This window comes from Perca fluviatilis, chromosome 10 (genome assembly GCF_010015445.1).
Source record: "Perca fluviatilis chromosome 10, GENO_Pfluv_1.0, whole genome shotgun sequence".
Classification (NCBI taxonomy): Eukaryota; Metazoa; Chordata; class Actinopteri; order Perciformes; family Percidae; genus Perca; species Perca fluviatilis.
Window position 1 is genome coordinate 30,662,246 of NC_053121.1, and position 14,898 is coordinate 30,677,143.

Sequence of the window (14,898 nt, forward strand, 5' to 3'; positions counted from 1 at the left end):
ATGATCATGTCTTTTGATTCAGCTATGTCCTTGGACCACCACTCCAAACAATTAGTTAGAAACGGTTTCTTCCAACTGAGGAATATTTCCAAATTAAGAACACTGAGGGATAGATTTATCAAGCCGTTTGCGCCTGTTTCCAGGCGCTAATTGGTCGCAAAGACGGACGTAACCGATGCGGCATATTTACAAACAGGGCGCACTTGGGTAAAATCGCAGATTGTCTGCCACATGAGCGAGAAGAGACAAGTTGCGCTTTCAATATGCGTTCGCGGGTAGGGTCGTGGGGAAAGTGGGAGTTCCACCCAAAAAGGTGGGAGAATAAGCGCAAAGTGCACCTAATTATATATTCCGTGGTATTTACAAAGACTGTCAGTAAGAGCGCGCCTCTATTCTGCGGGGGAAATTCTCTGCCTCTTAAAAGCAGGTCTAAACCAGCTGCAATCGAGTTTCCTCGTAGACCTTTATGCCGCTGGTGAAATGGCAACAGTAATTTGAGCAAGACGAAGACATAGGCGAGGCTGAATATATTTTTAAACACAAGAATCACACTTTGTCAGTGAACACAACATCATTTAGCGTTACAGATCAAGCAGCCATGCAATATTAGAGTTACTGGAAGAAATCAAAGATGACATTGAATCTCCCACTCAGCGTTCACATCCCATTCCAGCAGTTGTTAAACTCCTCCCTACATTACAAATATTGGCATCAGGATCATTTCAAACAGTCATAGCATCAGCAGTGGGAATATCGCAGTCTGCACTCAGCCATATCATAGCACAAGTACCGCTTTGCTACAGCGCAATTTACGGTATAGTGGGCGGAGAAAGACGCTGATTGATAAATACTACGCAAAATGTGGAAGCATAGCGTGCTCTATTACCGAACTCGCATAAACAGACGCAGCGCAAACTGCGCTAGTGTTAGTAAATCAGGCCCTAAGTGTCAAAGGGTGAGTTGGAGATGATCATTCATGCTTTCATTTCCTCTCGTTTAGATTACTCTAACAGTCTCTTTACCTGTTTGAGGTAAGAAGGAGCTTTACCGTCTCCAGGCTGTTCAGAACTCTGCTGCAAGGCTTTTAACTCACATTAATAAAAGAGCACACATCACGCCTGTTTTGGCATCACTTCACTGGTTACCAGTCCAGTATAGAATTCAATTTGAAATCCTGGTCCTTACTTTTAGAGCCCTGCATGGTCTAGTTCCTCGCTACATCTCTGACTCGATACAGCTTCATACTCCCACCCGTAGTCTGAGGTTATTGGGTCAGAGGCTGTTAGTGGTTCCCCGCGCTCATTTAAAAACTAGAGGGGACCGATCATTCCAAGCAGTGGCTCCTAGGCTGTGGAATGTCTTACCTCCCTCTCTAAGTTGTGTGAATTCTGTCGAATCTTTTAAAAAGCAATTGAAGACTAGTTAGTCGAGGGTTTTTTGTAAGGTTGTTTATGTTTTCTATTTGTATTTAAATTTTCTTGTATTTTAATTTGTTGTATAACATTTTATTGTGAAGCACTTTGTGATCTTTATCTGTGATAGGTGCTATACAAATAAACTTCACTTACTTACTTACTTTATTCCTGCAGCCCTCCTGATCGGTAATAGTTTTGTCAGCTGTGTAATGTTTGAGTAATTGGTGTTCACTTTCTTTCTCCCCTCATTTCTCAGGTAACGACTCCAAAGTGGACGGCCTGGTGAACTTTGAGAAGCTGAGGATGATTGCCAAAGAAATTCGCCACGTTGGTCGCATGGCCTCCGTCAACATGGACCCGGCCCTCATGTTCCGGACCAGGTAAGACGCCTGTCAAAAACCAGATTTTAGTTTGAAAATGATCCTTCACCCTCTCTGTAGGACCAGTCAGCACTCCACAGACTAACCAAACTCTGGGGTTAGCCGGTTCACATAGATTCAGTAAAAGATTTCTGCATCACGCTTTTCTTTCAAGCAGCTGTTCCCTCTGGCAACTATTCTCTGGCAACTGTTTCCTTATACACATTGTTGGCATAAAATGTGCACAGTGCTCCTGTGAAAGTGTGTCTTTGTCTAATGGTGTCACTTCTTAGTGGTGTTACCATTGAATGTTCCTCTCCTCTGACTTTCACGTGGGTCTTTGGTGAAATTTGCTTCTCTTTTTGTGATCTTGGTGGTCTTTCCTGTCCTAAGCTTTGTCTCTTTCTCTCTCTATTCATCCACCCTTTGCCCTCCATGCTTCTCTGTTCATGGCACGCACCCTCTAGGAAGAAGAAATGGAGAAGTTTAGGGTAAGTTTGGTGACCCTACAACCTTTTGCTCTCCCCTGCACCACGGTCCTTTTTTCCGCCAATTTGCGTGCTTCTTTTCTTCTTTTCTGAAACCTTGTTTCCATTAACCAGTTTGAGTTGAATCCTCCCCCTAACACTGCCTGGCCCTAACTATAGTGCATTTAATGAAACAAAGGTAACGTTTGCTAACATTTGGTCACACTGGACTATTTCACATTCGGTAAACCTAACGTGAACATTAATTAGACTAAAACTAATACATATATCCTAAACACACAAGTCGTTAATATTATTGATGTTGGATTCCGGCCTTACATTAGCAAATGTGACCTTTTTTGACATGTTTTTCCTAACAATATGCATGCAGCTTCAGTTTCAGAATTGTACCTGTCTGAGGTTTTAGCTGTATACCAAAGCTCCAAACAGCCAGAGATTCTGGATATACAGTATTTTCTTTAATAATGCTTTACATTCCTGTGGTCAAATTGGACATCGCTGTGCATACAGCATTTACTGGACATTCAATGGGATGCATATGGAAGCACATTGCGTTCACTAAAGGAAGTTTTCTGGTAATTAAGAATTCTGAATCTCGTAATTATGACTTTGTGTCTTGTAATTATGTGTAATTATGAGAAAGGCATCTTGGAATTCCAAGATCTGTATCTCTTAATTGTGAGAGTTTTCTTGTAATTACGAGATCTTAATCTCTTAAGGTGCTACGTTTTAATTACAAGTTACGAAAGTAGTACTTAAAACAAAATGATTGAATGAAATGAGCACCCATAATACCAAACATAAATTGTAAATAGTCGGTATTTCGTAGAATCAACATTTTAAACTATCCACATTAGAAACACTTTGTGGAAATGAAAACTGATGAATATATTTTCACTGATGAGAACAAACGTGACTTCTCATGGACTTACACTGTTTTGTGTACGATTGACTGAGACTCTGTAAAGCTTTTACTACCACTCCTACTACGAGCTCTGACTCAAGCCACAGAAATGTAAAACTATGATCGTGCTACACTAGTAGAACTCCCCTTTTCTACTGCCCTGTTGTTTGACTACATCCATCGTGCCTAACCCCCTCTGCTGTCTGGAATGACTGGAATGTTTTGGAGTTGAGAGAAATACCTAAAGCTGCTCTCTGCATGTCTAAGTTGAAATACCAGGCTCTCTGTGTAGCCCAGTAGTATTACCTGTACAATTATACATGTTCACACTAAAGCAGTATGTTAATAAGTCTTTTGCTATTCTTTCTATTTGTTTTTGTGCGTCTTTGTCTGCGTTCGTGCCTGCACATTTGCGTTCCTCTCTGTGTTTATATGTCTGTGTGGTGGCCTATGTGTGCGACCAGCTCCCTAAGCCAGGGTAGCGCCAATGCGGCAGTGCTCGACGTCAACCAGACAGGCGGGCACAAGAAGAGGGTGCGACGCAGCTCCTTTCTGAACGCTAAAAAGCTTTACGAGGACGCCCAGATGGCCAGGAAGGTCAAACAGTACCTGTCCAACCTGAGCCTGGAAACGAACGAGGAGAGTCTGCAGACGCTCTCGGTGCAGTGTGAACCCTCCATCAGTACATGTGAGTTTGTGACACAACTTAGAACACACACAAATGCATAACAGATGTAGGCATATTAATATAATGTATAAGATAAACCCATTATCTCCCTGCAGAGCACTCCTTTTCAAGAATATACTGTAATTAGAGTTGAACGTTGAGTTCTTTATTTTGTTTAACTGCATACTTCTCTTGAGACACATGCATGTTCCCAGGATTCACAGCAGACGCAGAAAGGGTGGGACCACTGGATGAATGTGTCTTGCTTTAAGACTCACTGGCAGTGAATAAAAATGACTGAATCACTAGGCCAGTTTCTCATTGTTAATGCCAACTTTACTTGCTGCTAAAACATTGGTAGACAGACCCTTACACACAGTTTTGAACAGCTTTGACTATCAGTCACCAGCTGTTTTCTTAAATTTCACAGGACATTCCTGCCTTCTCATACTGTACGTCCTTTTACATACACATTTCAGTTTCAGGGCCTAAAATCCAGATCTAACTTTGTAATGGGAATTTGCTTTCTCGCCCAACTTAGTGCCCAAGAATGCCGGTGGGAAACGGCCAGACACCTCCCCAGTCGTGTCCAGAGCTGCCAGCCAACAGAGGGGCCAGTTGGCCAAAGGAAACCAGGCCCTGCAGGTCCCCGCTGTGGCCCTTTACCCATCCCGAAAGAAAGTGCCAGTCAAGGATCTCCCACCTTTTGGTAAGATTAATTTGGAATAATGAGATTTGTAAGAATTCCCACAACCAGTCATTTGAGGTACACTAATACATGATTTAGTTTTATCATTTTCTCTGTGTTTGAAAAGTTATATTTTAGAAAGGTATTTGTATTGAGAAGTGTGTACAAATCTTTTTAGTTAACGCAATGCATGGGACAGTTTGCTTGGAGTATCATTTAAAGTAATAAAGTTAATTGGATAGTTTGAAATGATTCTTGTTGTGGAATATGTCCAACAATCCTTACAAGCAACTGAACTGTACAGTCCACTAGAGTTACTACTGTACTTGTATTTTATAGTGAGGGGCATGTCACATCATATTTAATGACTGAATGAATAATAGTGCTGTTATGGATCAAGTGAAAATAAGCCTTTATAAATCTTCTGTGCATTCGTCCTTCTTCGTGCCGCCATTGCCCTGTTTTCTCTTCCGCATCCTGCTATTTGACAATAGCAGAGCCAGCTTCCTTATGACAGTGCTGCCACCTGGAGGCTGTCTGACAACAAGCAAATACAAAACAAAAATCCAGACAATGCAGTTTAGCATCCCAGCCCCCCCGGAGCGGAATGGCAGTCTTCCTCATGCTAATTCTGCTCATCTTCTTGTAAATATCCACAGGCACCAGTTCCCCTCAGTCTCTGAAGAAGATCCTGTCTCTGTCAGAGGAGGGGAACGAAAGGCACCGGAGGCAGCCAGAGGACACTGTGTCCAACGCCTCCTCCCAGCTCTCCTCCCCTCCCATCTCCCCCCAGAGCTCACCCAAGAAGGGTAAGCCAATAATCCTCCCTCCTTCCCACACCATCTCCAGGCTCCTTCCTTCTGTCATGATGTGCCACAAACGCCACCTGGTGGCTGCCAGCATGCATTGCATTATGTTTCAGATATGCTGTTGGGTACCGGTATTCATCCTGTGACTAGCAGGCCACAGAGTCAGAAAAAGATGTTGCCCTTTAAACCACAGCAGCCACAGATAAAATTGGTAGATGCCTGATGGGAAGGCACTAACTAGTCTTGAGTCAGGTGCATTAAACCTGTATCAACACTAATCGAAGCCGTAAACCTGCGTTTTAAATTGTAATGCTAATAATTCTTTGTTTTAGGATTTTGGCAACATCTTTGCTGAGCACTACATAGATGGTTCACAGAAATCTTTGGTCGATCCGGCTGTCAGTGGTTATACAGCATTAGAGTTAACGCTATAGCCATTACAACAAATGTTGCTAGAAACTTGTCTTGGTGTGCTCATGGTACAGGACAGACAGGGTAAAAACAATATACTTTAAAGTGCAAAGGCCTGCAGTTCAGAAGTTATAACCTAATAACCTAAACACATTAAAATACCAAAATATTTATAATATAATACCATAAATAATTACTATCATAATCTTAAAATTGTTCTCTGCTACAAAAAGAGTAAAAATGTATCCCAAAAGGTTAGTGTGGCAAACTTGCAAGCATGCAACATGTTACTTTTTCTTTATGCAACTGGCTATAAAAGCTGCTATAGAAGCTGCTGGACTGGGTGGTTTTACTGTAGACTTCACGACTCTGGCTTTATCTGCTGCTTAAATTAACTTAACTGGAACCTCAAGGGTCCTGTGAGTTCATGTGTCTCCCCTTAGGCCTGAGTTTAGACCATGTCACCTATTAGTGGCTCATGTTTGCTCCACATCTTTATAGTTAACGCCTCCTAAACGTTTTCCTTTAAACATCCCCTCATTTGTCAGACTCAAAAGTATAGACAGGATTAAGGAGGTTATTGAAGTGATTTATGCTGATAGTCGCTGGGGAATACGACCGAACCTTAAAGCTGAGCTACAGCAAATGCCACAATGACAGTCGCCTATAACTAGAAAATATGTCCTTACGTGTGTCAGCAATCATAACCAGTGATTCCTCTATATTTTCCCAGTCCCTTCACGCTTATTCTCTAAACTTTTCCACACTGTTCAGCGCTCTGTTGAAACCCTGAATGTTGTAGCAAACTGCTGTTTCAGTAAGAATCTAATGCACGTTCCCTAAAGAGCTGGATGGCTTACTTGGAAATGCCACTCTACAATTATCCCCGCAGTCTGTGTGTGATGCCTCATTTTAAAAAGACTGACTGAGATAAGATATGTCAATTTTTTGATGTGTTATGAGAGTTGAAAAAAGTTAACCCACCATAAGTTATTTTTTTTTAAGTTTTTTTTTTAAGTTTGGAGCTTTGTGTTGGAACGTGGTTGAAACCCAGTCATCATGTAAGGGCGCCACTTTAGGGCTTTATCATCCTTTTCCTTTTAGGGATTTGAAAGTAATCGGTGAGGTTTACTTTTTGCACGCAAAAAAAAAATTAAAAAAAATAACTTGCTCTGGTTTAAATACATTTTTTAAGAACTCCTTTCCTCTATAGGTGAACATTTCTTCCTCTCTCGCCCAGGTTACAACAGAATGGGAGACGCCTACTCGGACTCCGGTCACAGTGAGATCTCCTCTCGCTCCAGCCTCGTCAGCAACTCCTCTTTCGACATGGCGCAGGAGGAGAGGAGACTCCGTCACTCTGGTGGAGTCGGGGAATCGCACATCGGAGGACAGCGGCTGGAACGAAGAGCCACCACCGACCCCGACCAGTACAGCCTCGGGTAGGAACTCAAGTGGTTTATTTTGAGGTGAAGTTCTGTTTTGTTAATCTGACCTTCAAACTTGAGTAATATCTCTTTATTTTGTGGTCATTCCTTAGGTCATATTCATCGATGCAGGACTGTCGAGGCATTTACACCGGCTGCCCTACAGTGCTCTCCTCCCCCAGTTCGGAGGAGCTGACCCAGGATCAGGGCGACCGCGTTTCCCTCGATGCTGCAGACAGCGGCCGCGGCTCCTGGACTTCCTGCTCCTCTGGTTCCCACGACAACATTCAGACCATGCAGCAGGGGCGTAGCTGGGAGACTCTGGCCTTTGGTGGAGGTGGAGGCGGAGGGGGCATTGGAGGACTCCCTCCTGGCGGACCAGAGGCCTTATTAGGGGGGCCTGCTGCGCTGTGGGCAGCCCAGGCCAGGGGGAGCTGGGCATCCGCCAGCTCCTCCTCATCCTCCGCTGCGTACTGGGGAGAGGACTCTGAGGGAGACACTGGCACCATTAAGAGGAGAGGAGGGAAGGACGTCAACGCCGACCCAGAAACAAGTAGCATCACATCCACCGGGTCGGAGGAGGCCAAGCAGCTCGGCCGGCCCTCACCATCACCTATCACCGCTGGGGGTAAAGGCCTCCTTAGTGAGTGACTACTCTTTACAGTCCTGTTGCTTTAATTGCTGATTGGTGATGTTTTTATAGGAAACATATTTTGTTATACTTCAGGCAGAATATTTCAGGCCTGGGGGTTTAGGATGCCCACCATGTACATACCTGCAAACTAGTTGCTTTTCTGCGAAAATCACCGTTTTGAATCGGGGGGGGGGGGGATTCTGAGTTTGCAGGTATGATGTAATTGCAGTATTTTTTGCCTCAGGACCTTTGTTGCATTTAATCCCTCCTTTCTCACTGGTCATTTCTTTGCTATTGCTATCAGGGGGGGAAATGCCCCCCTGAAAGACTTAAAAATGTTATAAATTAGTCTACTAGTATTCTAAATGTGCCCTCATCATCTTCATCTTAATTTCTTTTGTGTCTTTCTAGCGCGGAAAGAAAGCCGTTACCGGGAGCCTCCCCCAACTCCCCCCGGCTACACCGCCCTGACCATCTCCGACCTCGCTGAAGCGCAGCACCCGGCCCCGTCTGTTACCACGTCCACGGCGACCCACTCCGGCCGCCGGCCACCAGACTACACCACGGCTCTGCAGCGCTCGCGCATGGTCACCCAGTCGCCCGACTCCCACCTGGCCCACCAGGGGGCCAAACAGCGAACGGGCGGCCTCCACCGCACACGCTCACCGGCCGAGGAACAAGAAGCTGAGGAGGAAGAGGAGGGTGAGTCCTTGTCTTCCAAACTAATCGCTCTGAGGAAGCCAAAGCCAGTGGCACAGCATACACCTGAGACTCCCAGACCATGAGAGTGTGTGTACGGGGGTTAACAGGCCCCAAGGCAGGTAAAAACTAATTTATCAGGTTGCCCCCCCCACCCCCCTCCACTCCAATGAACCTGCATGTAAACAGGAACACACACTTGGACTGAGACTGACCATTCCTTCACACAACTACCCACAGCACCAGTAGGATCGTCCCACTCCAGATTACAATTCTCCGTCAATGTTCCTAACCAAAAACGGAGAATTTGGTATTCATGATGTGGGAATTGTTTATTTGGAGTGGGACCATCACCTTTATCTCACAATATGTCATCATGCATGAGTCATACTGGTTGGACCAGAAGCTCACCACTTCTCTGCCACCACACATTCTGCTCTTGTCTCTCACCGTCTCACACACTGTGCCGAAGAGCATCCATCAGCAGGCACAGTGCTCCCAGGATCCTCTCACCCATGCAATCAAACTCAATGCCTGAAAACATGCACCACCATTCTCCTGCACCAGCACGCACCTGACTCGCCTACAGTGACTTCTGTGTTATTGTAGCAGCACTTTTTTTATTTATTTTTTTATACATGCAGTTGTCCAGTGTTTTTACCAAAGGTTTTTCACATCCTAATCAAGTCTGAAGTTTGACAATTAGTTTTTAGACGTTTCTTACATTAAAACATTGCCGTTGCGTACCTGACTCTGACCCCCAATGTCCACTGGACGTAGCTGTGTCGCGCTCCGGCTCCATCACTTCTGCTGGAGGTGACCACGCTGCCCTTTATTCAGTGCGCCAACGTCTGCTGGACATGTGAAGCATAGCATCTTACTTCCCCCTCACACGTCTCTTTTCTCCACCCCTACCTTAATGGGCTGGGGGCTTTTTTTGCCCGACAGACTCGCATCTCTGAAGTACAAACTTCACTTGTGAATTAATATGAACGCCTAGATTAATTCACATTGGGAGATAAGTATACTTAATGATGGATTTCATTTGTTACTGACTTTGTCTTAATATAAACCGCAAAACTAGTTTTTCTTATTTGAAAGTAAGCAGCAAGAGAGTGAGAAGGTGAAAGAAGGAAAAGAGAGGGGGAAGGGGGGGAGGAAGACAGGCTGAATGACTGATGTGTTATTACATTATGGGGTAGTAGGGTAATTAAACATCTGTCACCCAATTTAATTGAGCTGCAAACCGGTATTCAATGGTTGTAAAACATAAAAGATGTCAGCAAGTCAACTCGAATTTATATCACAAACTTAGCTGCTAAAGAATAGACGCTCCAGTGCACTTAAAGTCAACACTGAAACTGTGCAACCTGAAATGTGACACATCAGCATCCAGTGGACATCCAGGGTCATATATTTGATGATGGTGCATCTCTATATGAAACGACAACGGCGAGTTCAAAACAGCCCCCTGCTCAGCCCCCTGAGACAATAAGATACCTTTGAACTTCATTTATTTCAGAAAAAAATTGACATTTCCTTTTTAACTGTCAAGTTTCAAGTCCCTGCAAGTTGATTATATATATATATATATATATATATATATCTCATACTGACATGGATCATGGAAAAATGATGGCATACTCTGGGAAAATGTTTGGTAGTAAAGTATCCGCGATTCATGGTTTGTGCCCTATAAGAAGGCAGGTTGACATTCCAACTGAACACTGCTGCAGCTGCTCTTTTTAGTTTTCAGCTGTCACTGAAGTAAACACTTTTCTACTTTTTAACCTTTTAAAAATCTGTTCATACATTGCATGTCCACATTCAATGTAACCTTTTCACTGTCGTTTGTTTTCACAGAGGATGAACAGGTGTCAGCGGTCTGAGGGACAACCGTGGACGTCCTTTTGCAGTAACTTGAAGTCCCCCTGGTTTGGGGTGGGCAGGATTAAAGAGACTGACAGACAGACCAATGGACTCATCATCAGTTACGTACGTGCCTGCCTCCTCCACTTGGCTCTCCCTCCTGATTGGTGGATTCCTCTGCTCGTCTCCCTCCCCTGCCTTAAAGCATCATACGGGGTTGAATGACCCTGCATGCAAAAAAAAAAATACTGTGAAGAAGAGATGGAGAGAAGGTCAAAGACGATGACAAAATGCCTGGCACTTTTTTTTTTTTTTGGAAATAAAAAGACTACAGAAACCTAACTGGTGCCAGGACGGTCAACCTGGCCACAAACACACAAAACCACATAGATGTTGGAGCGGTTCCTTAAGACCGCCCCTCCTCCCAGTGACAAAACCCCCAACCCACCTGTTAACACAACAGCATCAAGACGTGTTGAGCTTCATCTGCACTTTCTCATTTTCTACTTTCAGAAAAAAAAAAAACCAGAACAAATAAAAAGGAAACAGACTATCGTTTGAAGACCGAGAGAAACCACGATTGACTTGACTCTTCAACTTCCCACTAGATTTCATTTATTTTTTTTTTTTTTTTTTTTTTGTAATTTTCTCTGACTGATTGCACTCTGGGGGCCGAAAAAAAGAGAAACCAGGTCAGCCCATTTCTCTGGCTGGACTGAAACAACCTATCTGTTGTTGAGTGTTTGAACTCTAAATCCAGTATTATCTCGTTTCACATGTGAAAGCTTATCAAGTGTTGGCTCAAATCAAAGCTCAGTAGGCAGAACCAACATGCACAGTGTACTGACATACCTACATGCACACACGCATACACAACATACATTTTATGTACCAGTACATACACAAAAACACTATTAATTCAAAAAAAAAAAATAAAAAAAATAATATAGCACTTTCAGCACAATCCTAGATGTTACCAGACATTTGATCTGGATACCAGGGTATGAGTGAACCATATCTTACTGTCATCCCACTTTGGAGCTCGTCTGGTTATATCAAAGTCTTTTCTTCATCATGTTGCTTGCTGTTACATTGAACGTGTAAGGTTTTGTTACTGGCCTGTAGATGATATCAAGAAGCACAGAGGTGATTGACTGAAAACTGAGCGAACATGTTGGACACCATCGTGTTGGTCTCTAAAAGTGCATCAGAGCTACACAAAGTAACTAAAGCTTAGCTGCAGCTGCAATAGAAAAGATTTTTTTCCTCACCTTTTTAAGCCCAAATTAAAAGCTGATGTGCGGTATGGACGCTGGCAGGAAATGTTATAATCTCACAGCAACTTGTGAGTCATAGCACAAACTGTGAGCAGTAAGCGGGCACTCACTGACATTAGAAAAGTTGCCTCTCGTTCCTTTATTTTGGTATGAAGGGATCACAAACCCACATCAGCGTATTTCAGAAGCTGCCATCTGTAAATTGTGAGTGTACCTCTATGTACCTTTTACAAATGATCTTGTACAGAGTCTTATAACACACATATTTCCCTTTTAAGATAAAAAAAAAAAAATTACACAAATTCAGATTTGGCTTTTTTTCAACGTGAACATATGCCACATTTTGTGAATGTCCAAAGCGCCTTACAATGCCATGATTGCATACATTTCTTTTACATGGTTGTTCCCATCACAAATCACCTTGTTTCAAGAGTAGTCTTGAATCAAGCAAATAGTGGAGTGAAATGCCTTATTCAAGATTTTCCCCCCCAAGACTTTTTTTTTTTTTTTTTTAAATATGTTAAGACTCAGTACAAGATGAACCAAGCATTTTCTTTGTATTGTTTTCACATGGCGTCAGACTTGCTGTGGCCATTACGTGTTACGGTGTAGATCTTTTTGTCTACACACGGAGCGACCTCTCCCTCTGCTGTCGTGCTCATAGATTCATCCCCCGAAACTCCTCTCACCTATTACAGACAAACCGCTCCGTAGATGCTGTGTGTAAATCGCTAACGCCTGCATCCAGTTTTCCACTGTATCTTGCCATGAAAGGAAGTGACTGAAGATTTTTATGTTTTATTTTTATTTTATTTTTTAATCTTGGACTCCGGGTGGAGAAGTTGACATTATGAAGAAAACCTTTTCAAGGCTGCCAATCAGTACGCTTAGAAATCCAATTGTGAAAAAGTAACTTTTTTTCTTCTATCACTGAGTCGCACTGATCACATTGATCAGTCTTGGAAACTACAGACTGAGAAAAAGATGAATGAGTGCAGTGTTTTCCACTGTGGTCTGTGACTAGACACTAATCATTTCCTGGGTTTCTTTTTGTTGTTGTAATTTTGTTGTAATGGCTGCAGATAGATTGTTAATAATTTGTTTGTAATACAGTGGTGACATGCATCATTCACTTTCATTCAACTCTGAAGATAATGTGCATATTAGCGGGGCCGAGTCCGACTTCGAAAAACAAAAAGTTGCACAAAAATGTACAAGCATAAAGATAAGCGTAGTAGGTAGAACTGCTACTCCGTTTGATGTGTGATGTCAGTGAGAAATGTACATTTAGCTGGTGATGACCTTCTTTTCTTCATTCTTTCTTGTACTACTTTGACCTGTATGTCTTTTAAAAAGACAATTGGTGGAGTACGTATCAGTTGTTTTTGTATTTTTAATACAATAATTGTAAATATTGGTTATATTTTTGTTCAAATGTACTATGTTTATGCCTCAACATCCAGTTTATATGAAGCTGGGAATCAATAAATACTGCATAAAGAATCAACACATAGGTTTAAATGCACTTATTCATTTCAATGTCTTTCTTTTCCAATTTTTTTTTTTTTTTTTTTTCTTCAGAGGATTTCCCCCCCCCCCAGATACCGTCTAGTGTTTGCACAAGTCATGGAAGCAACTTGAAAAGTGTAACTCTCATACTTTTCTATCTGACCACAGTGTGTCAGAATTAATAAAAAAAGAGATATTGAAGTCTCCCCTTGATTTTATTTACTTGTTTTGTGTTGTCTTGTTATTATAGAGCTGTGAGAATAGTGCAAGTCCCAGCTCCCATGTTTTACTTTTCCAATTTCATTTTTTCATTTGTTTCTCAAATTAGCTGTTTCATAATAAAATTCAATCTCTCCAACTCGCTGTGCGCTACATACACATTACAAAAAAAAAAAGATTGGGCCATGTTTCGGGGATACATGCTGTTATAGTTATTTCTGCTGCAAGTAAAACCTTTTAATTTGTGGCTCATTTCTTTGCCGTAATTGCTGATATTTACTTATATTTTTAATAACTTAAAGATTAATATACTATGGATACATTTCCATTCATACCATTAGATTTAAAAAAAAAAAAAAAAAAGTGTCACCCCTGGCAACAAAGGTTGGCAGACTGAGATAATAAAATGATTAAGTAGGTTTATGCTTTTGTTAGAAAATTATTGTACTATTTTGGTTTCACACCACAAGAGTGTGCTGTTTCTCTGCAAACAACTCTACGACCTGAAAATATGTTCATTATAATGTATACAGGTTGTGTTTATTTGTCTGTAGTTGGTCTAAACATACTCAAAAAATGATCACTACTTGTGTTCTTATCTTAAAACAGTTAACATTTCATTAGTTGGTGCCGTGATGCCTTTGTTTCCTGTTTATCAGAACGTGGGTGCAGATGGAGAAATGTATTTGCTTGTACAGTTTGACATTTGGACTGTAGCTCTGTTATGGTAGTAGACGCCATATCACAGCTCCCACTCCTCATGAATAATGCAAGCTAGTTGGCTCTGGCTGCCTCTATCACAGAGCCGAGGGCCCCAATTTGTCACGCTCTCCAAAAAAATGATACACACTCTGACCATGAGAAATGGGGAGCAGCCCTCTCTCACACACACACACACACTCACACACACACACACACACACACACACACACACACACACTCACACTCACACAAACTCTCAGCCTGGTAAATGAACGGTAGAAAAAATCTGTTTCAGTGTCTCTTGCTCCATTTCTGTTTCTATTCTCAGTCTTTCACACGCAATGTGTGCCAATATTCAGAATTATTGTAAATCTGTCCATGTCAAAAATGGCAAAACAGGCTACAGGGATGCTGTTGTTGCCCTGCACCAGAACATTTTATTCGTTCCATTAGTTTGTAAATCTTTAAAGTTGAAGAGGACAGATCTCTGCAGAAGCGTTTAGCTGTTTGATTTGGTGAGCCGTTTTACCAAAGCTCCCACTTTTTGCAGTGTTATTATCTCTTGTGTTACAGACCCACTAGAAGAAAATGAACACATGTTGCTTAAGTGTGTCTATTGTCTCTTCCTAGAGAGGAAAGTGAGACAAAGGACAGGTTAAGGGTTAGAATCAAAATCCGTATTTGTCAAACATACTTTCGTACACCAGGAAACCACTCGCTTGTTTTGAATGTAATCTATTCAGTCAGCAACTTGGGGCTTGATTATAATGGGCTGCGTTGATTTCTCATTATTCATGCGGTGTCAACACTGCAAGTAAAAA

At 42.3% G+C, this 14,898-nt stretch overlaps 1 protein-coding gene across 10 annotated transcripts in view; it reads left to right on the forward strand.

Annotated features, from left to right (window-relative positions):
• rapgef2 (Rap guanine nucleotide exchange factor (GEF) 2) overlaps nucleotides 1–13,374 on the forward strand; it is a 119,023-nt gene extending 105,649 nt beyond the window's left edge. For 6 of the 10 annotated variants that reach the window (XM_039813644.1, XM_039813639.1, XM_039813640.1 and 3 more), the window contains 9 exons: nucleotides 1,672–1,795; nucleotides 2,242–2,265; nucleotides 3,631–3,854; nucleotides 4,375–4,542; nucleotides 5,181–5,330; nucleotides 6,982–7,183; nucleotides 7,282–7,811; nucleotides 8,214–8,623; nucleotides 10,365–13,374. In XM_039813644.1, coding sequence (XP_039669578.1) covers nucleotides 1,672–1,795; nucleotides 2,242–2,265; nucleotides 3,631–3,854; nucleotides 4,375–4,542; nucleotides 5,181–5,330; nucleotides 6,982–7,183; nucleotides 7,282–7,811; nucleotides 8,214–8,587 — 1,796 coding nt within the window. In that variant the 3' untranslated portion in view covers nucleotides 8,588–8,623; nucleotides 10,365–13,374. The remainder of the gene's footprint in view (nucleotides 1–1,671; nucleotides 1,796–2,241; nucleotides 2,266–3,630; nucleotides 3,855–4,374; nucleotides 4,543–5,180; nucleotides 5,331–6,981; nucleotides 7,184–7,281; nucleotides 7,812–8,213; nucleotides 8,624–10,364) is intronic. The other 4 variants (XM_039813634.1, XM_039813637.1, XM_039813635.1 and 1 more) reach the window with 4 other exon arrangements.
• Nucleotides 13,375–14,898: the final 1,524 nt, after the last annotated feature.